This window comes from Coregonus clupeaformis, unplaced genomic scaffold (assembly GCF_020615455.1).
Source record: "Coregonus clupeaformis isolate EN_2021a unplaced genomic scaffold, ASM2061545v1 scaf0181, whole genome shotgun sequence".
NCBI lineage: Eukaryota > Metazoa > Chordata > Actinopteri > Salmoniformes > Salmonidae > Coregonus > Coregonus clupeaformis.
In genome coordinates, this window is record NW_025533636.1 from 267,456 (window position 1) to 295,000 (window position 27,545).

General features: G+C 43.6%; 3 protein-coding genes and 1 long non-coding RNA gene across 6 annotated transcripts in view; 2 read left to right on the top strand and 2 right to left on the bottom strand.

The window, feature by feature from the left end:
* Positions 1-6,137: 6,137 nt before the first annotated feature.
* On the bottom strand, positions 6,138-11,026 carry mrpl46 (mitochondrial ribosomal protein L46). The gene is made up of 4 exons (XM_041870762.2): positions 10,729-11,026; positions 9,048-9,252; positions 6,901-7,071; positions 6,138-6,546 (listed from the first exon to the last, which is right to left on the bottom strand). Exons 1-4 carry the CDS (start codon positions 10,987-10,989, stop codon positions 6,293-6,295), a joined length of 891 nt encoding a protein of 296 aa, XP_041726696.2. The 5' UTR covers positions 10,990-11,026; the 3' UTR covers positions 6,138-6,292.
* A 361-nt stretch (positions 11,027-11,387) lies between these two features.
* Positions 11,388-20,490, top strand: mrps11 (mitochondrial ribosomal protein S11). The gene is made up of 6 exons (XM_045214009.1): positions 11,388-11,623; positions 12,841-12,945; positions 14,357-14,455; positions 14,629-14,653; positions 19,036-19,104; positions 19,540-20,490. Exons 1-6 carry the CDS (start codon positions 11,538-11,540, stop codon positions 19,645-19,647), a joined length of 492 nt encoding a protein of 163 aa, XP_045069944.1. The 5' UTR covers positions 11,388-11,537; the 3' UTR covers positions 19,648-20,490.
* Positions 20,491-23,914: 3,424 nt separating this feature from the next.
* Positions 23,915-26,421, top strand: LOC123484000. The gene is made up of 3 exons (XR_006658391.1): positions 23,915-24,216; positions 24,253-24,975; positions 25,510-26,421. It is a non-coding gene; the product is annotated as an uncharacterized LOC123484000 (long non-coding RNA).
* A 407-nt stretch (positions 26,422-26,828) lies between these two features.
* The window catches only part of pdpr (pyruvate dehydrogenase phosphatase regulatory subunit), a 67,905-nt gene continuing 67,188 nt past the window's right edge, over positions 26,829-27,545 (bottom strand). For all 3 annotated transcript variants that reach the window (XM_045214010.1, XM_045214011.1, XM_045214012.1), the window contains one exon: positions 26,829-27,545. This exon is cut by the window's right edge and continues 144 nt beyond it. In XM_045214010.1, coding sequence (XP_045069945.1) covers positions 27,422-27,545 — 124 coding nt within the window. In that variant the 3' untranslated portion in view covers positions 26,829-27,421.

Below are 27,545 nucleotides of genomic sequence, written 5' to 3' on the forward strand. Positions count from 1 at the left end.
ACCGGTACCCCCCTGTATATATAGCCTCCCTACTGTTATTTCCCATTGACTCTACACCGGTGCCCCCCTGTATATATAGCCTCCCTACTGTTATTTCCCATTGACTCTGCACCGGTACCCCCCTGTATATATAGCCTCCCTACTGTTATTTCCCATTGACTCTGCACCGGTACCCCCCTGTATATATAGCCTCCCTACTGTTATTTCCCATTGACTCTGCACCGGTACCCCCCTGTATATATAGCCTCCCTACTGTTATTTCCCATTGACTCTGCCCCGGTACCCCCCTGTATATATAGCCTCCCTACTGTTATTTCCCATTGACTCTGCACCGGTACCCCCTGTATATATAGCCTCCCTACTGTTATTTCCCATTGACTCTGTACCGGTACCCCCCTGTATATATAGCCTCCCTACTGTTATTTCCCATTGACTCTGCACCGGTACCCCCTGTATATAGCCTCCCTACTGTTATTTCCCATTGACTCTGTACCGGTACCCCCCTGTATATAGCCTCCCTACTGTTATTTCCCATTGACTCTGTACCGGTACCCCCCTGTATATAGCCTCCCTACTGTTATTTCCCATTGACTCTGCACCGGTACCCCCCCTGTATATATAGCCTCCCTACTGTTATTTCCCATTGACTCTGCACCGGTACCCCCTGTATATATAGCCTCCCTACTGTTATTTCCCATTGACTCTGCACCGGTACCCCCCTGTATATATAGCCTCCCTACTGTTATTTCCCATTGACTCTGCCCCGGTACCCCCCTGTATATATAGCCTCCCTACTGTTATTTCCCATTGACTCTGCACCGGTACCCCCCTGTATATAGCCTCCCTACTGTTATTTCCCATTGACTCTGCACCGGTACCCCCCTGTATATATAGCCTCCCTACTGTTATTTCCCATTGACTCTGCACCGGTACCCCCCTGTATATATAGCCTCCCTACTGTTATTTCCCATTGACTCTGCACCAGTACCCCCCTGTATATATAGCCTCCCTACTGTTATTTCCCATTGACTCTGTACAGGTACCCCCTGTATATAGCCTCCCTACTGTTATTTCCCATTGACTCTGCACCGGTACCCCCCTGTATATATAGCCTCCCTACTGTTATTTCCCATTGACTCTGTACCGGTACCCCCCTGTATATATAGCCTCCCTACTGTTATTTCCCATTGACTCTGCCCCGGTACCCCCCTGTATATATAGCCTCCCTACTGTTATTTCCCATTGACTCTGCACCAGTACCCCCCTGTATATATAGCCTCCCTACTGTTATTTCCCATTGACTCTGCACCGGTACCCCCCTGTATATAGCCTCCCTACTGTTATTTCCCATTGACTCTGCACCGGTACCCCCCTGTATATATAGCCTCCCTACTGTTATTTCCCATTGACTCTGCACCGGTACCCCCCTGTATATATAGCCTACCTACTGTTATTTCCCATTGACTCTGCACCAGTACCCCCCTGTATATATAGCCTCCCTACTGTTATTTCCCATTGACTCTGCACCGGTACCCCCCTGTATATATAGCCTCCCTACTGTTATTTCCCATTGACTCTACACCGGTGCCCCCCTGTATATATAGCCTCCCTACTGTTATTTCCCATTGACTCTGCACCGGTACCCCCCTGTATATAGCCTCCCTACTGTTATTTCCCATTGACTCTGTACCAGTACCCCCCTGTATATAGCCTCCCTACTGTTATTTCCCATTGACTCTGTACCGGTACCCCCCTGTATATAGCCTCCCTACTGTTATTTCCCATTGACTCTGTACCGGTACCCCCTGTATATAGCCTCCCTACTGTTATTTCCCATTGACTCTGCCCCGGTACCCCCTGTATATAGCCTCCCTACTGTTATTTCCCATTGACTCTGTACCGGTACCCCCTGTATATAGCCTCCCTACTGTTATTTCCCATTGACTCTGCACCGGTACCCCCCTGTATATAGCCTCCCTACTGTTATTTCCCATTGACTCTGTACCAGTACCCCCCTGTATATATAGCCTCCCTACTGTTATTTCCCATTGACTCTGCACCGGTACCCCCCTGTATATATAGCCTCCCTACTGTTATTTCCCATTGACTCTGTACCGGTACCCCCTGTATATAGCCTCCCTACTGTTATTTCCCATTGACTCTGCACCGGTACCCCCTGTATATAGCCTCCCTACTGTTATTTCCCATTGACTCTGTACCAGTACCCCCTGTATATATAGCCTCCCTACTGTTATTTCCCATTGACTCTACACCGGTACCCCCCTGTATATATAAGCTCCCTACTGTTATTTCCCATTGACTCTGCACCAGTACCCCCCTGTATATAGCCTCCCTACTGTTATTTCCCATTGACTCTGTACCGGTACCCCCCTGTATATATAGCCTCCCTACTGTTATTTCCCATTGACTCTGTACCGGTACCCCCCTGTATATATAGCCTCCCTACTGTTATTTCCCATTGACTCTGTACCGGTACCCCCCTGTATATATAGCCTCCCTACTGTTATTTCCCATTGACTCTGTACCGGTACCCCCCTGTATATATAGCCTCCCTACTGTTATTTCCCATTGACTCTGTACCGGTACCCCCCTGTATATATAGCCTCCCTACTGTTATTTCCCATTGACTCTGCAACGGTACCCCCCTGTATATATAGCCTCCCTACTGTTACTATATTTTACTTCTGCTCTTTTTTTTCTCAACACTTTTTTTGTTGTTGTTTTATTTTTAAAAATAAATGCACTGTTGGTTAAGGGCTGTAAGTAAGCATTTCACTGTAATGTCTGCACCTGTTGTATTCGGCGCATGTGACCAATAGAATTGGATTTGATTTGAAATACAGTATTGTAGCCTGCAGTGCGCGGAAGGCGAGTGGGCTCAGGGCTCCGTCTGCAGCGTTGGATCCTCGCTGACAACAGAAAGCAGCTCGGCCCCTCCAACACAGCAGCTGCTGCCATCCACTCCAACCTCAGAACAGCTCTCTGCTTCATTAGACACTTTAACACGCTCTCTCAGAGCTCTGGGAGTAGAACAGCTGTGGCACAAACAGCACCCTATCCCCTATATTACATAGTCTAGTGCACTACTTTAGACCAGCCGGACCTATGGGTCCAGCTCAAAAGTAGTGCACTACATAGGGAATACGGTGCCATTTTAGGACGTAGCCATATAACTTCAACATTTATGACAATGTCCTCTTCCTCCACTTGTCCCAGAAGACACCAATAGAGATGACAAGCTGGTTCAGGGAGAATGGAGGGGACGGCAAGCGAACATCAAAAAGCACTTACAGTTGAAGTCGGAAGTTTACATACACTTAGGTTGGAGTCATTAAAACTTGTTTTTCAACCACTCCACAAATTTATTTTGAACAAACTATAGTTTTGGCAAGTCGGTTAGGACATCTACTTTATGCATGACACAAGTAATTTTTTCCAACAACTGTTTACAGACAGATGATTTCACTTATAAATCACTGTATCACAATTCCAGTGGGTCAGAAGTTTACATACACTAAGTTGACTCTGCCTTTAAACAGCTTGGAAAATTCCAGAAAAAAAATGTCATGGCTTTAGAAGCTTCTGATAGGCTAATTGACATCATTTGAGTCAATTGGAGGTGTACCTGTGGATGTATTTCAAGGCCTACCTTCAAACTCAGTGCCTCTTAGCTTGACATCATGGGAAAATGAAAATAAATCAGCCAAGACCTCAGAAATAAAATTATAGACCTCCACAAGTCTGGTTTATCCTTGGGAGCAATTTCCAAACACCTGAAGGTACCACGTTCATCTGTACAAACAATAGTACGCAAGTATAAACACCATGGGACCACGCAGCCGTCATACCACTCAGGAAGGAGACGCGTTCTGTCTCCTAGAGATGAACGTACTTTGGTGCGAAAAGTGCAAATCAATCCCAGAACAGCAGCAAAGGACCTTGTGAAGATGCTGGAGGAAACAGGTACAAAAGTATCTATATCCACAGTAAAACGAGTCCTATATCGACATAACCTGAAAGGCCGCTCAGCAAGGAAGAAGCCACTGGTCCAAAACCGCCATAAAAAGGCCAGACTACGTTTTGCAACTGCACATGGGGACAAAGATTGTACTTTTTGGAGAAATGTCCTCTGGTCTGATGAAACAAAAATAGAACTGTTTGGCCATAATGACCATCGTTATGTTTGGAGGAAAAAGGGGTGGCTTGCAAGCCAAAGAACACCATCCCAACCGTGAAGCACGGGGGTGGCAGCATCATGCTGTGGGGGTGCTTTGCTGCAGGAGGGACTGGTGCACTTCACAAAATAGATGGCATCATGAGGAAGGAAAATGATGTGGATATATTGAAGCAACATCTCAGGACATCAGTCAGGAAGTTAAAGCTTGGTCGCAAATGGGTCTTCCAAATGGACAATGACCCAAAGCATACTTCCAAAGTTGTGGCAAAATGGCTTAAGGACAACAAAGTCAAGGTATTGGAGTGGCCATCACAAAGCACTGAAAAAGTGTGTGCGAGCAAGGAGGCCTACAAACATGATTCAGTTACACCAGCTCTGTCAGGAGGAATGGGCCAAAATTCACCCAACTTATTGTGGGAAGCTTGTGGAAGGCAAGCCTCCCACAAGTTAAACAATTTAAAGGCAATGCTACCAAATACTAATTGAGTGTATGTAAACTTTTGACCCACTGGGAATGTGATGAAAGAAATAAAAGCTGAAATAAATAATTCTCTCTACTATTATTCTGACATTTCACATTCTTAAAATAAAGTGGTGATCCTAACTGACCTAAGACAGGGAATTTTTACTAGGATTTAATGTCAGGAATTGTGAAAAACGAGTTTAAATGTATTTGGCTAAGGTGAATGTAAACTTCCGACTTCAACTGTACCTGGAAGTTTGTGTTTTGGCCGTGAAAAGGGCTGTGGTGGAAAAAGTCCCCAATTGTCATACTCCTTGTGCAGGAAGTAGAGGTGCTGCAGCAGGAAGTAGAGGTGCTGCAGCAGGAAGTAGAGGTGCTGCAGCAGGAAGTAGAGGTGCTGCAGCAGGAAGTAGAGGTGCTGCAGCAGGAGGTAGAGGTGCTGCAGCAGGAAGTAGAGGTGCTGCGGCAGGAAGTAGAGGTGCTGCAGCAGGAAGTAGAGGTGCTGCAGCAGGAAGTAGAGGTGCTGCAGCAGTACAAGTAAAAAGACAGATCTTCATTTTGCCAACGAAAATGTCTCAACATAATGAAACAAAACACGTTATTTAAAGAACTGGTTTTGAATAATAAATAGGCCTACAATAATAACAATATACAATAATATTAATGATTTAAACAAATTATTATAAATACGAAAAATAAACAAATAAAGTTACAAAATTGCATCCTACCTGAATAGCGAGTTTATCAGTAGCCTGTATTTGGACATTTGTGTGGTATTAAAAAATATGCTTGTGTTTAGTGAGTCCACCAGATCAGAGGCAGTAGGGATGACCAGGGATGTTTTCTTGATACGTGTGTGAATTAGACTATTTTCCTGTCCTGCTAAGCATTCAAAATGTAACGAGTACGTTTGGGTGTCAAGGAAAAATGTATGGAGTAAAAAGCACATTATTTTCTTTAGGAATGTAGTGAAGTTAAAACATGTCAAAAATATACATATTAAAGTAAAGTACAGATACTTAAGTAGTACTTTAAAATATTTTTACTTAAGTACTTTACACCACTGGAAAAGGGGGTATTTCTAGCATTAGTGAAAGGTCAGTTCAATCTGAGAGGGTCTATTTGCATCACTATGTTCTCTGGGCCTAACAAAACTGATCTCTGATCAGCCTCTCCTCCTGTCTCACTACTGCCATCTGGTGGAGGACAGGACAATACCCTGTCTGCATAGAACAACAGAGCTGCTCTCTGATCAGCCTCTCCTCCTGTCTCACTACTGCCATCTGGTGGAGGACAGGACAATACCCTGTCTGCATAGAACAACAACACAAAGGCAAAGTCTCCTCCTGTCTCACTACTGCCATCTGGTGGAGGACAGGACAATACCCTGTCTGCATAGAACAACAACACATAGGCAAAGAGACTGGGTTTCTATCCTCTCGGATATAGGCCTACCGACAACACTCAAAAATGGTATATGTTGGAAAAAATTATATACTTTAATCATGTTATCTTATACACAAAGTGGATGAGGGAGAAAACAGCAGTTTGCTAATGACAGAAGTATGACTTCCAGGACTCAACGAGGACATTTTAAAAGACAACTGTAACCTCTCGTCGGATCCTGTCCATCACAGGTTGAGTATGAAGCGGTTGACCTTCTCCAAGTAGGCTGGCTTCAAGTAACCCTGCAGTTCAGTCTTCTTCACCCACAGGAAAGGTCCTTTCTGACTGGCTGACTGACTGCCTGACCCGCCTGACAGTAAAGCTTTGAAGAAGAACACCTTGGCTCCCACGCTGCGCTCGGTCCGCCCATCTTCGGGGAACTTGTACCTGTACACTCCACAGGGGGCGTTGCCAAGGAACGTAGCCTTGAAATCAGCCTCTGGAATGGATAATAGTTTGGCAGTTAGAATAGAGTTGGAGAACACAGAATAAGTCTTAACTGATATACCAGTAATGTTTAGGTGAAGGGTTCTATCATTTGATACAGAATTAGTAGTTTTATATATATATATATATATATATATAGCCCTGCTCTACACAGATAATGCTGGAATCTTGCATATGTTGTTGGACACATGATGGAAATGTCTGCCAGAGGAAACACTGCATCCCAAAATGGCTCCCTATTCAGAGCACCCTATTCAGAGCACTACTTTTGACCAGGGTCTATAAAGTAGTGTACTAAAGAGGGAGGCATTTTGGGATGCAGAGTAATTTCTACTACACGTCTTACCTGGCAGGCTGGTGAGGCCTCTCTCTGCTGTCTGTCTGAGAGTCTCCCCTGCCTCCCACTGGGCCTGAGGCAGCAGCCAGATCTTCTCTTTACCAACAGTCTGCTGTACCAGCAGGACCAGGCTGTCTCCAAGACACCTCTCCACTGAGCCCAGTGCTGTACCATCTACATCTGGAACACAGAGTTACATGTCGGTTTGATTATCAACGCACTGGAACACAGAGTTACATGTCAGTTTGATTATCAATGCACTGGAACACAGAGTTACATGTCGGTTTGATTATCAACGCACTGGAACACAGAGTTACATGTCAGTTTGATTATCAACGCACTGGAACACAGAGTTACATGTCGGTTTGATTATCAACGCACTGGAACACAGAGTTACATGTCGGTTTGATTATCAACGCACTGGAACACAGAGTTACATGTCAGTTTGATTATCAACGCACTGGAACACAGAGTTACATGTCGGTTTGATTATCAACGCACTGGAACACAGAGTTACATGTCGGTTTGATTATCAACGCACTGGAACACAGAGTTACATGTCAGTTTGATTATCAACGCACTGGAACACAGAGTTACATGTCAGTTTGATTATCAACGCACTGGAACACAGAGTTACATGTCAGTTTGATTATCAACGCACTGGAACACAGAGTTACATGTCAGTTTGATTATCAACGCACTGGAACACAGAGTTACATGTCAGTTTGATTATCAACGCACTGGAACACAGAGTTACATGTCGGTTTGATTATCAACGCACTGGAACACAGAGTTACATGTCAGTTTGATTATCAACGCACTGGAACACAGAGTTACATGTCGGTTTGATTATCAACGCACTGGAACAGAGTTACATGTCGGTTTGATTATCAACGCACTGGAACAGAGTTACATGTCGGTTTGATTATCAACGCACTGGAACACAGAGTTACATGTCGGTTTGATTATCAACGCACTGGAACAGAGTTACATGTCAATGTAGATGTCAGTCTCTCTGGATAAGAGCGTCTGCTGAATGACTACCATGTCAATGTAGATGTCAGTGTCTCATCTGTTGACAGAGCCATTAAATCAGGTCTATACTGCCGGGCCTACGGCACCATCTACATACAAAGGGCCCTGACTAGAAGTAGTGTAGTGCACTATAGCATTTCACTGCTAGTCTCCACCTGTTGTTCATGAAGCATTTCACTGCTAGTCTCCACCTGTTGTTCATGAAGCATTTCACTGCTAGTCTACACCTGTTGTTCATGAAGCATTTCACTGCTAGTCTACACCTGTTGTTCATGAAGCATTTCACTGCTAGTCTCCACCTGTTGTTCATGAAGCATTTCACTGCTAGTCTACACCTGTTGTTCATGAAGCATTTCACTGCTAGTCTACACCTGTGGTTCATGAAGCATTTCACTGCTAGTCTACACCTGTGGTTCATGAAGCATTTCACTGCTAGCCTACACCTGTTGTTGATGAAGCATTTCACTGCTAGTCTACACCTGTTGTTCATGAAGCATTTCACTGCTAGTCTACACCTGTTGTTGATGAAGCATTTCACTGCTAGTCTCCACCTGTTGTTCATGAAGCATTTCACTGCTAGTCTACACCTGTTGTTCATGAAGCATTTCACTGCTAGTCTCCACCTGTTGTTCATGAAACAGAAGCATTTCACTGCTAGTCTCCACCTGTTGTTCATGAAGCATTTCACTGCTAGTCTCCACCTGTTGTTCATGAAGCATTTCACTGCTAGTCTCCACCTGTTGTTCATGAAGCATTTCACTGCTAGTCTACACCTGTTGTTCATGAAGCATTTCACTGCTAGTCTACACCTGTTGTTCATGAAGCATTTCACTGCTAGTCTACACCTGTTGTTCATGAAGCATTTCACTGCTAGTCTCCACCTGTTGTTCATGAAGCATTTCACTGCTAGTCTCCACCTGTTGTTCATGAAGCATTACACTGCTAGTCTCCACCTGTTGTTCATGAAGCATTTCACTGCTAGTCTACACCTGTTGTTCATGAAGCATGTGACCAATAACATTTGATTTATTATTTGATTTGTTCCTAATGTTTTGTATACATAGTAGTCATACTAGTGTGTAGGGAATAGGGTGCCATTTAGGACAACCTCTGATTCCTACCTCTGGCTCTGAGAGCAGGTTGGAAGCGTTTGAGATTCTGTTCCCAGGTGTCCTCCTGGTCCTGAGCTGTGATGGTCTCCTGGCCACCGAAGTCTGCCTCCTCCTCATCTGAATCATAGTTGTCTGCCTGTTTACGCCTCATACGCTCCGAGTCCTCCAGGAGCCTCTGTTCATGTTCCGACAGCAAGCTTCTCTCCAGCTCCATCTGGGATTAGGATATCACAAAGATGTCAGCCTCTCATTTCTATTTACACACCAGTAATACATCTTCCCTGCGGAGAGAGGGGCTCTTGGAGACCAGGCCTTTATAATACCATCTACATCTTACCTGAGGAGAGAGGGGCTCTTGGAGACCAGGCCTTTATAATACCATCTACATCTTCCCTGAGGAGAGAGGGGGGCTCTTGGAGACCAGGCCTTTATAATACCATCTACATCTTCCCCGAGGAGAGAGGGGCTCTTGGAGACCAGGCCTTTATAATACCATCTACATCTTCCCTGAGGAGAGGGGGGCTCTTGGAGACCAGGCCTTTATAATACCATCTACATCTTCCCTGAGGAGAGAGGGGCTCTTGGAGACCAGGACTTTATAATACCATCTACATCTTCCCCGAGGAGAGAGGGGCTCTTGGAGACCAGGCCTTTATAATACCATGTACATCTTCCCTGAGGAGAGGGGGGCTCTTGGAGACCAGGACTTTAACAAAGACCTCATTTAAACTGTAAAAATGAATTACCTTTTAATGTGGCATGAACACAACCAGTCATGATGTTTTCATCTGATTGTCAAACAAATCACTTCAATAAGTAGGCTAGCTGTGCATGTTCATCCACTCCAAAATAATTCATCATTTTTATATATATTGTTATTTTATTTTTTAGTCATTTAGCAGACGCTCTTACAGTTAGTGAGTGCATACATTTTTTTTTCTCATACTGGTCCCCTCGTGGGAAACGAACCCACAACCCTGGCGTTTCAAATGCCATGCTCTACCAACTGAGCTACACGGGACTACATCAGCTGAACCAGGAAAGAAAAATAAAGATTGATAAAAAATAAAGCTAAATAAATGGTCTACTGCCCACGGATAGCACAGAGAACATCTGTACCCGCACACACCTGAAAAACAAAGCAACGAGCGCTCTAAACAGCTGACTGACAAACGCAAACAATGACACATCAACGGATAAATCTAATGCATTGGAATAAAGGGATTTTTTTTTTAAATCAAGGATGGATGCATGGCAATCTAATAGTGAAAATGAATAAGTACAAAGGCAAATCGATGCGTAAAGGAGCTCAGCCGAGGTCGAAATTCAGCACTACTGAGCGGACAGCACTTCCACAGAAATAAATGGTTTAAACCATGACAGAGAGGTGGGGGTGTTCGTTTCATTTGGAAGCTTTTAGTTTCATATTATCCGCTGTAAAACATATTTACCACTGCATTTTAGACCGAGAGAAGAATGGTTAAATTAGCATTATTTAGAGACACACCAACAAAGTGTGTTGCATTCAGGGGAGCTAACTCTTCATTCAGAGGAGTTGAGCCCCCCCCCGGCTCACCCTTAATTCGAACCCTGGAGCAAAACAATGGAGAACAACAAGGCGCAGGGTTTTATTCTAGCCTAAAACTACTAGTGACTACAGCCATTGACAAATTAATGAAAACACATTTACCTGATGCATGAGCTCAGCGAACTGGTCTTCGATCGGGTTCCGCTGCTGTGATATGACAGGCAGCCTCTGTAGACACACCGCCCCGTACAGCTTCCATGGTGACGCGACGCTTTCCGTTTTACTTTTGGTCTGCGTTGCAGCTCGACAAGCATAACTGAGAGAAATTTGACGAACTCCTGTATGTTTTAGCCCTGTCCGTCCGACATTTGTAATAAATTGCCATAAGGGGCGACTCAAAATCCTCGAGCAGGGCGCTGCCATCTTGATTATCCAGGTTCTACCCACAAACCTCTGCGAAGAAGGGCGTAAGGAAAAAGGGATAGAGGAAATGAAGATAAATGTAGTTTGAAATAAATAAATATTAAGATGTAGCTTCATTGAAACATATTTGTTTACATTGATCTTAGATACATTTAATGTAGAAATAAAAAGGTTTATGGATAAGATTTTAGAACTAAATATGTTCTACTCATTTGTATCGCTCCCCCACATTATGGATAATGTACTATTCCAGGAAACGCGTCATACTAAATGGAACGTCACTAGTTACTACAGTCACAAAGTCAGAAATCCCGCCTATTTCTACAATGTATCTTCTTATAATCTGATTTTAAACCTAACCACACTGCTAACCCTAACCTTAAATTAAGACCAAAAAGCAAATGTCTGTTTTCATTAATTTTTACGATATAGCCAATTCTGACTTTGTGACTGTGCTATCTAGTGGAAACCTCCTCAATGTCACACATGTTGTTGTGTAACGCTAGCTAACGTGCTGGTTTCCAGTAGCTAAAATATATTAGCTAATCATGTATAAATTAAACTGTATATTATCTAATTCTGTCAGGAGTACTTGCCAACAGGTTGCTGGTTCTTTGAATGCAGGAGGCTCAATGTAAGTATCTCGTTTTTTTATACGAAATCCCATGCATGCAATTGACAGCTAGCTAGCTAGATAACGTTATTTTATGATGCTAGTTTGAGGACTGGTAGTCTGGATTTAGATATACTGCCCGTTTGCTACACTTCACTAAACCGATTAGCTAGCTAGTTTGTTAGCTGTCTGTACTGAACAAAAATATAAACGCAACAATTTCAGAGATTTTACCGAGTTATAGTTCATGTAAGGAAATGAGTCAATTGAAATAAATTCATTTTTCCCTAATCTATGAATTCCACATGACTGGGCAGGGGTGCAGCCATGGGTGGGCCTGGGAGGGCATAGGGGAGCCCACTGGGGAGCCAGGCCCAGCCAATCAGAATGAGTTTTCCCCACAAAAGGGCTTAATTACTGACAGAAATACTCTTCAGCACCCCCCTCAGACGATCCCGCAGGTGAAGAAGCTGGATGTGGAGGTCCTGGGCTGGCGTGTTTACGGGTGGTCTGATGTGGAGGTCCTGGGCTGGCGTGTTTACGGGTGGTCTGATGTGGAGGTCCTGGGCTGGCGTGTTTACGGGTGGTCTGTGGTTGTGAGGCCGATTGGACGTACTGCCAACTTCTCTAAAATGACATTGGAGGCAGTTTATGGTAGAGAAATAAACATTCAATTCTCTAGCAACAGCTCTGGGTGACATTCCTGCAGTCAGCATGCCAATTACACGCTCCCTCAAAACTTGAGACATCTGTGGCATTGTGTTGTGTGACAAAACTGCACATTTTAAAGTAGCCTTTTATTGTTTTAGCACAAGGTGCACCTGTGTAATGATCATGCTGTTGATTCGGCTTCTTGATATGCCACACCTGTCAGGTGGCTGGATTATCTTGGCAAAGAAGAAATGCTCACTAATAGGGATGTAAACAAATTTGTGTACAAAATTTGAGAGAAATAAGCTTTTTCTGGGATTTTTTATTTCAGCTCATGAAACATGGGACCAACACTTTACATGGCGTTTATATTTCTGTTCAGTGTAGGTAGCAGAAATGTATGATCTGTGCAGTTACTGGAGTATCTAAAAATGAACAGTTTGATTTATCAACACTTGCTAGCCAGTTTGTGATTTATCAACACTTGCTAGCCAGTTTGTGAGCAATAATCACATTGCTGCATGCAGCTTCTGGCTGCCTGTTTTTGAAGGTGGTTTGAAGTTGCTGTGTTGATGATTGTTTTGTAGTTGTGGAACCACCGGTCTGCAGAGAGCAGTGAGCTCCAGTGCTGTCAGGTTGCAAGAAGCTGCTAGCGTCACAGCCACACCTGGGAAAAGTTCCAAAGAATTCAGGTAATACTAGCCCCCTCTCAAACTCTAGTTCAGCCTTCTCCCTACAGTCCTCAGACATTCAGCCTTCTCCCTACAGTCCTCAGACATTCAGCCTTCTCCCTACAGTCCTCAGACATTCAGCCTTCTCCCTACAGTCCTCAGACATTCAGCCTTCTCCCTACAGTCCTCAGACATTCAGCCTTCTCCCTACAGTTCTCAGACATTCAGCCTTCTCCCTACAGTCCTCAGACATTCAGCCTTCTCCCTACAGTCCTCAGACATTCAGCCTTCTCCCTACAGTCCTCAGACATTCAGCCTTCTCCCTACAGTCCTCAGACATTCAGCCTTCTCCCTACAGTCCTCAGACATTCAGCCTTCTTGGGTAGCTTAATGACTTTGGCTGCCTTCCAGGTCTGAGGACAAATTTTTTTTTTTTATCCAGACTCAGATAATAAAAATATGACAAATAGGAAGTGGCGATATAGTCCACCATTTTCCCACCTCACCCACACTAACTTTACAGAATTCAAAATTACAATGCTTTCCTTTCATTATTGGGTATTTTATGCATGAATATGATGCCTAAGTTTACCTACTTTGCCAATGAAATAGTAATTAAAGTAATTGGCAACATCAAAAGGTTTTGTGATAAATGAGCAATGTGATTCAATGAAAGATGGAGTTGAATTAGTCTTTCTGCCCATAATTTCATTTAAAATATTCCAAAGCATTTTTCCATCACACATTGCCATTTATCTCTGTTTCATAATATCATTTCTTATTTTTGTTCAGTTTAGTTCACATCATTTCTCAATTAACAGTAAGTCAGGCAGTCAGATGTGCAGCCAGACTTCTTCACCAATCCTTTTGCCCCGTTCCTCTCAACCAGACAGCTTTCCAATTCCTCACCAGTCCTTTTGCCCCGTTCCTCTCAACCAGACAGCTTTCCAATTCCTCACCAATCCACGGGGCTTTTAAGTTCTAACAGAGTTTCATAATAGGTGCATGCTTATCAATAACCGGAAGAAACTATTTCATAAATGCATCACATCAGACCAACAGATATTTGTTGTATCTTCAATATAGGAATCAGTACAGAACATTTAGTATGATCTCTTATACACTATTTTAGGCCTTTGGAACTTTTGCTTTTCTAGATATGACCACTATGTTATGGTCAGTTCATCCAATGGGTTTGGATAAAGCTTTAGCGTTCTGCAGCAACAATGTGTACTGTAATGGAGCTGACAGCCGTGACCCAGGGCTAAGGGAACAGACTTCCATAGAAGCACATTTCTTCCTCTATTCTTAGTAAGCTGCTTTTGAATCGGAAACGAATCTGACTTTGAAATGGTTGATTTGTCAAGGATTTTCGGGAACAATTGTTTGGAAGTTTCTAACAGTTTGACGATGTTTCTTCCCCCTCCCTAAGTCACCTCCCTCCGTTGCCTGGCCAGGACAGCGCACTGAGATGGGCTGGGAAGAAGTATGAAGAGTTGCCGATAGTACACGTCAAAGCTACATATAACAAGTAAGCTGGCAGTGATGTGAATAGCTGATCGATTGTAATGTGACAGACAGTGATGTGAATAGCTGATCGATTGTAATGTGACAGACAGTGATGTGAATAGCTGATCGATTGTAATGTGACAGACAGTGATGTGAATAGCTGATCAGGAATGTAAATATGCTGATCGCGCCCAGACAGCAGGCATGTCCAGGTGACAGTGTAAGGTGACAGACCATGTGAATAGCTGATGATAGATGGACAAGTGATAATGTGTCCAGTACATGAGGTGACAGACAGTGATGTGAATAGCTGATGATAGTAATGTGACCCAGTGATAATAGCTGATCTGATGAGACAGTGATGTGAATAGCTAATGGACCAGTTAATAGTCCTAGTCTGATGTCCAGGTGACAGACAGTGATGTGAATAGCTGATAGATTGTAGTGTGATGAGACAGTGATGTGAATAGCCAATGGACCCAGTGTAATAGTTCTAGTCTGATGAGACCATGTGGATATAATATAGCCAATGGACACAGTTAATAGTTCTAGTCTGATGAGACCATGTGGATATAATATAGCCAATGGACCCAGTTAATAGTTCTAGTCTGATGAGACCATGTGGATATAATATAGCCAATGGACCCAGTTAATAGTTCTAGTCTGATGAGACCATGTGGATATAATATAGCCAATGGACCCAGTTAATAGTTCTAGTCTGATGAGACCATGTGGATATAATATAGCCAATGGACCCAGTTAATAGTTCTAGTCTGATGAGACCATGTGGATATAATATAGCCAATGGACCCAGTTAATAGTTCTAGTCTGATGAGACCATGTGGATATAATATAGCCAATGGACCCAGTTAATAGTTCTAGTCTGATGAGACCATGTGGATATAATATAGCCAATGGACCCAGTTAATAGTTCTAGTCTGATGAGACCATGTGGATATAATATAGCCAATGGACCCAGTTAATAGTTAGTCTGATGAGACCATGTGGATATAATATAGCCAATGGACCCAGTTAATAGTTCTAGTCTGATGAGACCATGTGGATATAATATAGCCAATGGACCCAGTTAATAGTTCTAGTCTGATGAGACCATGTGATAATATAGCCAATGGACCCAGTTAATAGTTAGTCTGATGAGACCATGTGGATATAATATAGCCAATGGACCCAGTTAATAGTTCTAGTCTGATGAGACCATGTGGATATAATATAGCCAATGGACCCAGTTAATAGTTCTAGTCTGATGAGACCATGTGGATATAATATAGCCAATGGACCCAGTTAATAGTTAGTCTGATGAGACCATGTGGATATAATATAGCCAATGGACCCAGTTAATAGTTCTAGTCTGATGAGACCATGTGGATATAATATAGCCAATGGACCCAGTTAATAGTTCTAGTCTGATGAGACCATGTGGATATAATATAGCCAATGGACCCAGTTAATAGTTCTAGTCTGATGAGACCATGTGGATATAATATAGCCAATGGACCCAGTTAATAGTTCTAGTCTGATGAGACCATGTGGATATAATATAGCCAATGGACCCAGTTAATAGTTCTAGTCTGATGAGACCATGTGGATATAATATAGCCAATGGACCCAGTTAATAGTTCTAGTCTGATGAGACCATGTGGATATAATATAGCCAATGGACCCAGTTAATAGTTCTAGTCTGATGAGACCATGTGGATATAATATAGCCAATGGACCCAGTTAATAGTTCTAGTCTGATGAGACCATGTGGATATAATATAGCCAATGGACCCAGTTAATAGTTCTAGTCTGATGAGACCATGTGGATATAATATAGCCAATGGACCCAGTTAATAGTTCTAGTCTGATGAGACCATGTGGATATAATATAGCCAATGGACCCAGTTAATAGTTCTAGTCTGATGAGACCATGTGGATATAATATAGCCAATGGACCCAGTTAATAGTTCTAGTCTGATGAGACCATGTGGATATAATATAGCCAATGGACCCAGTTAATAGTTCTAGTCTGATGAGACCATGTGGATATAATATAGCCAATGGACCCAGTTAATAGTTCTAGTCTGATGAGACCATGTGGATATAATATAGCCAATGGACCCAGTTAATAGTTCTAGTCTGATGAGACCATGTGGATATAATATAGCCAATGGACCCAGTTAATAGTTCTAGTCTGATGAGACCATGTGGATATAATATAGCCAATGGACCCAGTTAATAGTTCTAGTCTGATGAGACCATGTGGATATAATATAGCCAATGGACCCAGTTAATAGTTCTAGTCTGATGAGACCATGTGGATATAATATAGCCAATGGACCCAGTTAATAGTTCTAGTCTGATGAGACCATGTGGATATAATATAGCCAATGGACCCAGTTAATAGTTCTAGTCTGATGAGACCATGTGGATATAATATAGCCAATGGACCCAGTTAATAGTTCTAGTCTGATGAGACCATGTGGATATAATATAGCCAATGGACCCAGTTAATAGTTCTAGTCTGATGAGACCATGTGGATATAATATAGCCAATGGACCCAGTTAATAGTTCTAGTCTGATGAGACCATGTGGATATAATATAGCCAATGGACCCAGTTAATAGTTCTAGTCTGATGAGACCATGTGGATATAATATAGCCAATGGACCCAGTTAATAGTTCTAGTCTGATGAGACCATGTGGATATAATATAGCCAATGGACCCAGTTAATAGTTCTAGTCTGATGAGACCATGTGGATATAATATAGCCAATGGACCCAGTTAATAGTTCTAGTCTGATGAGACCATGTGGATATAATATAGCCAATGGACCCAGTTAATAGTTCTAGTCTGATGAGACCATGTGGATATAATATAGCCAATGGACCCAGTTAATAGTTCTAGTCTGATGAGACCATGTGGATATAATATAGCCAATGGACCCAGTTAATAGTTCTAGTCTGATGAGACCATGTGGATATAATATAGCCAATGGACCCAGTTAATAGTTCTAGTCTGATGAGACCATGTGGATATAATATAGCCAATGGACCCAGTTAATAGTTCTAGTCTGATGAGACCATGTGGATATAATATAGCCAATGGACCCAGTTAATAGTTCTAGTCTGATGAGACCATGTGGATATAATATAGCCAATGGACCCAGTTAATAGTTCTAGTCTGATGAGACCATGTGGATATAATATAGCCAATGGACCCAGTTAATAGTTCTAGTCTGATGAGACCATGTGGATATAATATAGCCAATGGACCCAGTTAATAGTTCTAGTCTGATGAGACCATGTGGATATAATATAGCCAATGGACCCAGTTAATAGTTCTAGTCTGATGAGACCATGTGGATATAATATAGCCAATGGACCCAGTTAATAGTTCTAGTCTGATGAGACCATGTGGATATAATATAGCCAATGGACCCAGTTAATAGTTCTAGTCTGATGAGACCATGTGGATATAATATAGCCAATGGACCCAGTTAATAGTTCTAGTCTGATGAGACCATGTGGATATAATATAGCCAATGGACCCAGTTAATAGTTCTAGTCTGATGAGACCATGTGGATATAATATAGCCAATGGACCCAGTTAATAGTTCTAGTCTGATGAGACCATGTGGATATAATATAGCCAATGGACCCAGTTAATAGTTCTAGTCTGATGAGACCATGTGGATATAATATAGCCAATGGACCCAGTTAATAGTTCTAGTCTGATGAGACCATGTGGATATAATATAGCCAATGGACCCAGTTAATAGTTCTAGTCTGATGAGACCATGTGGATATAATATAGCCAATGGACCCAGTTAATAGTTCTAGTCTGATGAGACCATGTGGATATAATATAGCCAATGGACCCAGTTAATAGTTCTAGTCTGATGAGACCATGTGGATATAATATAGCCAATGGACCCAGTTAATAGTTCTAGTCTGATGAGACCATGTGGATATAATATAGCCAATGGACCCAGTTAATAGTTCTAGTCTGATGAGACCATGTGGATATAATATAGCCAATGGACCCAGTTAATAGTTCTAGTCTGATGAGACCATGTGGATATAATATAGCCAATGGACCCAGTTAATAGTTCTAGTCTGAGACCATGTGGATATAATATAGCCAATGGACCCAGTTAATAGTTCTAGTCTGATGAGACCATGTGGATATAATATAGCCAATGGACCCAGTTAATAGTTCTAGTCTGATGAGACCATGTGGATATAATATAGCCAATGGACCCAGTTAATAGTTCTAGTCTGATGAGACCATGTGGATATAATATAGCCAATGGACCCAGTTAATAGTTCTAGTCTGATGAGACCATGTGGATATAATATAGCCAATGGACCCAGTTAATAGTTCTAGTCTGATGAGACCATGTGGATATAATATAGCCAATGGACCCAGTTAATAGTTAGCCTGGCTGCTACAGACGTCTAACAGAACGCAGAACAAGGGTGTGATACGTCTGTTTTCCACAAGATGGCAGTAGAGCCTAAATCAAATGCAGCGCGGCAAAAATATACATTTGTGTTTCCTGATAAATGATCACGTATTCTTCTTCTTCTTCTCCTGAGCAGAAGGCCACAGCGGCGGGGGTGACGTTTGTCCGTGTGTCGGTGAAAGGTCTGGGTCCTGGACGCTTGGTGAGTACCTTTTTGATGACGTGATCACAGTTGGACAAACGGAAGAAATGCAGAATTGACATAAAACACACGTAGAGATAAACATAGTTTACATGATACAGGACATGATGCATCTTTTCCCCCACACTGAAGTCATACCACATAGTTTACATGATACAGGACATGATGCATCTTTTCCCCCCACACTGAAGTCATACCACATAGTTTACATGATACAGGACATGATGCATCTTTTCCCCCCACACTGAAGTCATACCACATAGTTTACATAATACAGGACATGATGCATCTTTTCCCCCCACACTGAAGTCATACCTGCTTTTGAATCTCTTCTCGTGTCTGTTCAGTCAATCTTGTACAGACTTACTAGGAAAAGACGTTAGAGCCTCGTGATTGATTGATTTGGTTCCATGATGCATTTCTTTCTCTGTGCAGTCTGCCATCAAGGGTCTGACCATGGGAGGATTGGAGGTTGTGTCCATCACTGACAACACCCCCGTACCACACAATGGTTGTCGCCCTCGCAAGGCTAGAAGAATATGAACAGGACCATACCATCATGGACTGCAGGGGTCCAGCCATCTGTCTTGTAACACACTTAAAGTTGTTGTTGTTGTATGAAGATGATTTTTTTTACTGGTATTTAAGCATTTTGGAAAATACATGCAGGAATGTTGGTAAAACATTCAGGGCCGGTTTCCCGGACACAGATTTAAGCCCTGGACTGAAAAACAAGCTCAATGTATGTAGAATCTCCATGGAAAATAATTTTCAGTCCAGAACTAGGCTTAATCTGTGTCTGGGAAACTGGCTCTGAATGCATGTAGCAGCACATCTAGTAACAGATAGATGAATCTAGAACGAGGCTGTTTTAAAGTTCCCATTATTTCTACGTTTATTAAATCCATTTACACCCAAAAACCCCTTGTACAACATGTGGTATAAATCCAAGGCTTACAGCAGGAGAGAACCTGGTCAGGTGAGTGACCGATGGATACACTGTCACTACCACTAACACGAGGTGAACAACCAGAACATATGCAGACAGTTTGACAGACACAACCCTGTTTGTCAACTAGTCAAACGTTCCTCCTCTGGAAGACCACGTTAACTTTACATGGTTCCATCAAGGCATATTGATATTATGAGGACATCAAAAACAGTTTCTCCTATTCTTGAAAACCTCTTCAGTTCTTTTTTTTTTTGTTACATACAATGACCCAAGAACACATGAACACCACCGCACAGCATCAACTGTAGGCTCCATCTCCTCCATGAACACCATCTCCCATTCCAAAAGTCAAGGCCCAGTCATCTCGGCATAATTGGACACTGATATTTGAACTCAACTTTGCATTTCCAAATAAACAGTATTATTTACCAGTGTTTTTGTCTGGAGTGGATCAATTCGGTCTTAGTTTATATCATCCATTCAATCTTTAGAGATTTAATATCTTTAGTGAGAACAAATAGAAAATGAGTACAGTATTTAATAATTACTGGACAACACAACATCCATCCGCACATAGTCAAGTTAGCCCTTTGAAACCAAACATGTTACAATGTACAAAAGAAGCCATCTGGTCCACTGCTGCACAGTAGGTAACAGAACATCTGCTACTATAGGCTAGCGTCTCTGAGCTGCAGAACATCTCTGCTACTATAGGCTAGCGTCTCTGAGCTGCAGAACATCTCTGCTACTATAGGCTAGCGTCTCTGAGCTGCAGAACATCTCTGCTACTATAGGCTAGTGTCTCTGTGAGCTGCAGAACATCTCTGCTACTATAGGCTAGCGTCTCTGAGCTGCAGAACATCTCTGCTACTATAGGCTAGCGTCTCTGAGCTGCAGAACATCTCTGCTACTATAGGCTAGCGTCTCTGAGCTGCAGAACATCTCTGCTACTATAGGCTAGTGTCTCTGAGCTGCAGAACATCTCTGCTACTATAGGCTAGCGTCTCTGTGAGCTGCAGAACATCTCTGCTACTATAGGCTAGCGTCTCTGAGCTGCAGAACATCTCTGCTACTATAGGCTAGCGTCTCTGAGCTGCAGAACATCTCTGCTACTATAGGCTAGCGTCTCTGAGCTGCAGAACATCTCTGCTACTATAGGCTAGTGTCTCTGTGAGCTGCAGAACATCTCTGCTACTATAGGCTAGCGTCTCTGAGCTGCAGAACATCTCTGCTACTATAGGCTAGCGTCTCTGAGCTGCAGAACATCTCTGCTACTATAGGCTAGCGTCTCTGAGCTGCAGAACATCTCTGCTACTATAGGCTAGTGTCTCTGAGCTGCAGAACATCTCTGCTACTATAGGCTAGCGTCTCTGTGAGCTGCAGAACATCTCTGCTACTATAGGCTAGCGTCTCTGAGCTGCAGAACATCTCTGCTACAATAGGCTAGCGTCTCTGAGCTGCAGAACATCTCTGCTACTATAGGCTAGCGTCTCTGTGAGCTGCAGAACATCTCTGCTACTATAGGCTAGCGTCTCTGAGCTGCAGAACATCTCTGCTACTATAGGCTAGCGTCTCTGAGCTGCAGAACATCTCTGCTACTATAGGCTAGTGTCTCTCTGAGCTGCAGAACATCTCTGCTACTATAGGCTAGCGTCTCTGAGCTGCAGAACATCTCTGCTACTATAGGCTAGCGTCTCTGTGAGCTGCAGAACATCTCTGCTACTATAGGCTAGCGTCTCTGAGCTGCAGAACATCTCTGCTACTATAGGCTAGCGTCTCTGAGCTGCAGAACATCTCTGCTACTATAGGCTAGCGTCTCTGTGAGCTGCAGAACATCTCTGCTACTATAGGCTAGCGTCTCTGAGCTGTAGAACATCTCTGCTACTATAGGCTAGCGTCTCTGAGCTGCAGAACATCTCTGCTACTATAGGCTAGTGTCTCTCTGAGCTGCAGAACATCTCTGCTACTATAGGCTAGCGTCTCTGAGCTGCAGAACATCTCTGCTACTATAGGCTAGTGTCTCTGTGAGCTGCAGAACATCTCTGCTACTATAGGCTAGTGTCTCTGTGAGCTGCAGAACATCTCTGCTACTATAGGCTAGTGTCTCTGTGAGCTGCAGAACATCTCTGCTACTATAGGATAGTGTCTCTGTGAGCTGCAGAACATCTCTGCTACTATAGGCTAGCGTCTCTGAGCTGCAGAACATCTCTGCTACTATAGGCTAGCGTCTCTGAGCTGCAGAACATCTCTGCTACTATAGGCTAGTGTCTCTGAGCTGCAGAACTTCTCTGCTACTATAGGCTAGCGTCTCTGTGAGCTGCAGAACATCTCTGCTACTATAGGCTAGCGTCTCTGTGAGCTGCAGAACATCTCTGCTACTATAGGCTAGCGTCTCTGAGCTGCAGAACATCTCTGCTACTATAGGCTAGCGTCTCTGAGCTGTAGAACATCTCTGCTACTATAGGCTAGCGTCTCTGAGCTGCAGAACATCTCTGCTACTATAGGCTAGTGTCTCTCTGAGCTGCAGAACATCTCTGCTACTATAGGCTAGCGTCTCTGAGCTGCAGAACATCTCTGCTACTATAGGCTAGTGTCTCTGTGAGCTGCAGAACATCTCTGCTACTATAGGCTAGTGTCTCTGTGAGCTGCAGAACATCTCTGCTACTATAGGCTAGTGTCTCTCTGAGCTGCAGAACATCTCTGCTACTATAGGATAGTGTCTCTGTGAGCTGCAGAACATCTCTGCTACTATAGGCTAGCGTCTCTGAGCTGCAGAACATCTCTGCTACTATAGGCTAGCGTCTCTGAGCTGCAGAACATCTCTGCTACTATAGGCTAGCGTCTCTGTGAGCTGCAGAACATCTCTGCTACTATAGGCTAGCGTCTCTGTGAGCTGCAGAACATCTCTGCTACTATAGGCTAGCGTCTGTGAGCTTCAGAACATCTCTGCTACTATAGGCTAGCGTCTCTGAGCTGCAGAACATCTCTGCTACTATAGGCTAGCGTCTCTGTGAGCTGCAGAACATCTCTGCTACTATAGGCTAGCGTCTCTGTGAGCTGCAGAACATCTCTGCTACTATAGGCTAGCGTCTCTGAGCTGCAGAACATCTCTGCTACTATAGGCTAGTGTCTCTCTGAGCTGCAGAACATCTCTGCTACTATAGGCTAGCGTCTCTGAGCTGCAGAACATCTCTGCTACTATAGGCTAGCGTCTCTGTGAGCTGCAGAACATCTCTGCTACTATAGGCTAGCGTCTCTGTGAGCTGCAGAACATCTCTGCTACTATAGGCTAGCGTCTCTGTGAGCTGCAGAACATCTCTGCTACTATAGGCTAGCGTCTCTGTGAGCTGCAGAACATCTCTGCTACTATAGGCTAGCGTCTCTGAGCTGCAGAACATCTCTGCTACTATAGGCTAGCGTCTCTGTGAGCTGCAGAACATCTCTGCTACTATAGGCTAGCGTCTCTGTGAGCTGCAGAACATCTCTGCTACTATAGGCTAGCGTCTCTGTGAGCTGCAGAACATCTCTGCTACTATAGGCTAGTGTCTCTGTGAGCTGCAGAACATCTCTGCTACTATAGGCTAGTGTCTCTCTGAGCTGCAGAACATCTCTGCTACTACAGGCTAGTGTCTCTGAGCTGCAGAACATCTCTGCTACTATAGGCTAGCGTCTCTGAGCTGCAGAACATCTCTGCTACTATAGGCTAGTGTCTCTGAGCTGCAGAACTTCTCTGCTACTATAGGCTAGCGTCTCTGTGAGCTGCAGAACATCTCTGCTACTATAGGCTAGCGTCTCTGTGAGCTGCAGAATATCGCTGCTACTATAGGCTAGCGTCTCTGTGAGCTGCAGAACATCGCTGCTACTATAGGCTAGCGTCTCTGTGAGCTGCAGAACATCTCTGCTACTATAGGCTAGCGTCTCTGTGAGCTGCAGAACATCTCTGCTACTATAGGCTAGCGTCTCTGTGAGCTGCAGAACATCTCTGCTACTATAGGCTAGTGTCTCTGAGCTGCAGAACATCTCTGCTACTATAGGCTAGCGTCTCTGAGCTGCAGAACATCTCTGCTACTATAGGCTAGCGTCTCTGAGCTGCAGAACATCTCTGCTACTATAGGCTAGCGTCTCTGAGCTGCAGAACATCTCTGCTACTATAGGCTAGCGTCTCTCTGAGCTGCAGAACATTTGCATATAGGCAGGTCTCTGAGCTGCAGAACATCTCTGCTACTATAGGCTAGCGTCTCTGTGAGCTGCAGAACATCTCTGCTACTATAGGCTAGCGTCTCTGAGCTGCAGAACATCTCTGCTACTATAGGCTAGCGTCTCTGAGCTGCAGAACATCTCTGCTACTATAGGCTAGTGTCTCTGTGAGCTGCAGAACATCTCTGCTACTATAGGCTAGCGTCTCTGTGAGCTGCAGAACATCTCTGCTACTATAGGCTAGCGTCTCTGTGAGCTGCAGAACATCTCTGCTACTATAGGCTAGCGTCTCTGAGCTGCAGAACATCTCTGCTACTATAGGCTAGCGTCTCTGTGAGCTGCAGAACATCTCTGCTACTATAGGCTAGCGTCTCTGAGCTGCAGAACATCTCTGCTACTATAGGCTAGCGTCTCTGAGCTGCAGAACATCTCTGCTACTATAGGCTAGTGTCTCTCTGAGCTGCAGAACATCTCTGCTACTATAGGGTAGCGTCTCTGTGAGCTGCAGAACATCTCTGCTACTATAGGAGTTATCGACACACAGACATGTCTCAACACACAGACGGGAGGACGTGTCTCAACACACAGACGGGAGGACGTGTCTCAACACACAGACGGGAGGACGTGTCTCAACACACAGACGGGAGGACAGGAGGACATGTCTCAACACATGACCTAAACAACAAATAAAACAAAGGGCGGATGAGTGAAAATGTTGACAGGTGATATGTTACTGTAATATGTTGACGGGTGATAGGTTACTGTAATATGTTGACAGGGTGATATGTTACTGTAATATGTTGACAGGGTGATATGTTACTGTAATATGTTGACAGGTGATATGTTACTGTAATATGTTGACAGGTGATATGTTACTGTAATATGTTGACAGGTGATATGTTACTGTAATATGTTGACAGGTGATATGTTACTGTAATATGTTGACGGGTGATATGTTACTGCAATATGTTGACAGGTGATATGTTACTGTAATATGTTGACAGGTGATATGTTACTGTAATATGTTGACGGGTGATATGTTACTGCAATATGTTGACGGGTGATATGTTACTGTAATATGTTGACAGGTGATATGTTACTGTAATATGTTGACGGGTGATATGTTACTGTAATATGTTGACAGGTGATATGTTACTGTAATATGTTGACAGGTGATATGTTACTGTAATATGTTGACAGGTGATATGTTACTGTAATATGTTGACAGGTGATATGTTACTGTATTATGTTGACAGGTGATATGTTACTGTAATATGTTGACGGGTGATAGGTTACTGTAATATGTTGACGGGTGATAGGTTACTGTAATATGTTGACGGGTGATATGTTACTGTATTATGTTGACAGATGATATGTTACTGTAATATGTTGACAGGTGATAGGTTACTGTAATATGTTGACAGGTTACTGTAATATGTTGACGGGTGATATGTTACTGTAATATGTTGACGGGTGATATGTTACTGCAATATGTTGACGGGTGATATGTTACTGTATTATGTTGACAGATGATATGTTACTGTAATATGTTGACAGGTGATAGGTTACTGTAATATGTTGACAGGTGATATGTTACTGTAATATGTTGACGGTGATATGTTACTGTAATATGTTGACGGGTGATATGTTACTGTAATATGTTGACGGGTGATATGTTACTGTAATATGTTGACGGGTGATATGTTACTGTAATATGTTGACGGGTGATATGTTACTGTAATATGTTGACGGGTGATATGTTACTGTAATATGTTGACGGGTGATAGGTTACTGTAATATGTTGACGGGTGATATGTTACTGTAATATGTTGACGGGTGATATGTTACTGTAATATGTTGACGGGTGATATGTTACTGTAATATGTTGACGGGTGATATGTTACTGTAATATGTTGACGGGTGATATGTTACTGTAATATGTTGACGGGTGATATGTTACTGTAATATGTTGACGGGTGATATGTTACTGTAATATGTTGACGGGTGATAGGTTACTGTCATATGCTGATATTAGTTACTGCATATAGGCTAGTATGTACACATTCCTTCCAAAGCTAAACACCTTCTGCAGACTACCATAATATATAGGCCTACTAAAAACAGCCCTGTACCGTATTTAATGCATATTTACCATGGAGGGGGAAGGGGGCGAGGGGGGAAGGGGAAGGGGGCAGGGGGGAAGGGGGAAAAGGGGGCAGGGGGGAAAGGGGGGCAGGGGGGGAAGGGGGCAGGGGGAAAGGGGGCAAAGGGGGGAAAGGGGCAGGGGGGAAAGGGGCGTAGGGGGAAGGAAGGGGGAAAGGGGGGCAGGGGGGGAAAGGGGGCAGGGGGGGTGGAAGGGGGCAAAGGGGGGAAAGGGGGCAAGGGGGGAAAGGGGGCAGGGGGGGAAAGGGGGCAGGGGGGAAGGGCGTAGGGGAAGCGTGCGACCAAACAGATGTCGGAACGTGTCATAGCTGGATAGCTATGAGTTTGACCCATACACTATTCTGTACAATGTGGTTCAGTCTGATAAACATGTTACAACTAATAAAAAATAACACTAATGTCTACACTCCTATACAAAAATACATCCCTTTATTTGAAAATCATTCAACATTTCACCGTTCTTTACACAGATACCCCTCCAGAGGGACAACAACGAGGCCTCCCATTGGACAAAAAGTGCAGCGGTTTCCACCAATAAGAGTGAATTTAACTCACTAGTAGCCCGAACATACATCCCCCTCAGATAACCATCACTGTACTCCCTCCGTACTCACTCAGACCACAAGCCACTCCAGCAGGACACTACTTTAAAAGGTTAAGATATACAGTCCATACTTGGGACGCATTGTGAGCCTGTCCTGACAGACAGACAGACAGACAGCTCTGGAACATTTGGTGTCTCATAGATATTGCACTTTGAAAGAGAAGGGGGGAAGGGGGGGCAGGGGATTGATTGTGCGTATACGGTACACCCCTTCAGCGTGGGAGTGAGAGGCCGAGAACAGGTTGGCACTAGCAACAGGAGGCTGGGGGATAAAAAACTATCTGGAGAGTTCATCCTTCACTCAGACCCCTCTTCTTAGATTCTACACCCCTTCCTTCTTCTCTCACCCTCTCTTCCTTCTTCTCTCACCCTCTCTCTCTTCCTCCTCCCTCCTCTCCTCCTCATTTGCCCTGGAAGTTACTGAGCTCCATCTCATCTTTGCGTCGTTTCTGCTGGGCGAACAAAGAGCTGAAGGGGTACAGCTTAGCCTTGGCTGGGAATCTCTGCCCTGCTATATCCACCTCG

Coding starts and splice junctions, on each gene's coding strand:
- mrps11 (XM_045214009.1), top strand. CDS start 11,538: ATGTATAAATTAAACTGTATATTATCTAATTCTGTCAGGAGTACTTGC. Junction 11,624..12,840: donor TTGAATGCAGGAGGCTCAAT/GTAAGTATCTCG, acceptor ATTGTTTTGTAG/TTGTGGAACCACCGGTCTGC. Junction 12,946..14,356: donor AAAAGTTCCAAAGAATTCAG/GTAATACTAGCC, acceptor CCCCTCCCTAAG/TCACCTCCCTCCGTTGCCTG.
- mrpl46 (XM_041870762.2), bottom strand. CDS start 10,989: ATGGCAGCGCCCTGCTCGAGGATTTTGAGTCGCCCCTTATGGCAATTT. Junction 9,253..10,728: donor TCGCTGAGCTCATGCATCAG/GTAAATGTGTTT, acceptor TCCTAATCCCAG/ATGGAGCTGGAGAGAAGCTT. Junction 7,072..9,047: donor ACCTGCTCTCAGAGCCAGAG/GTAGGAATCAGA, acceptor TCTGTGTTCCAG/ATGTAGATGGTACAGCACTG.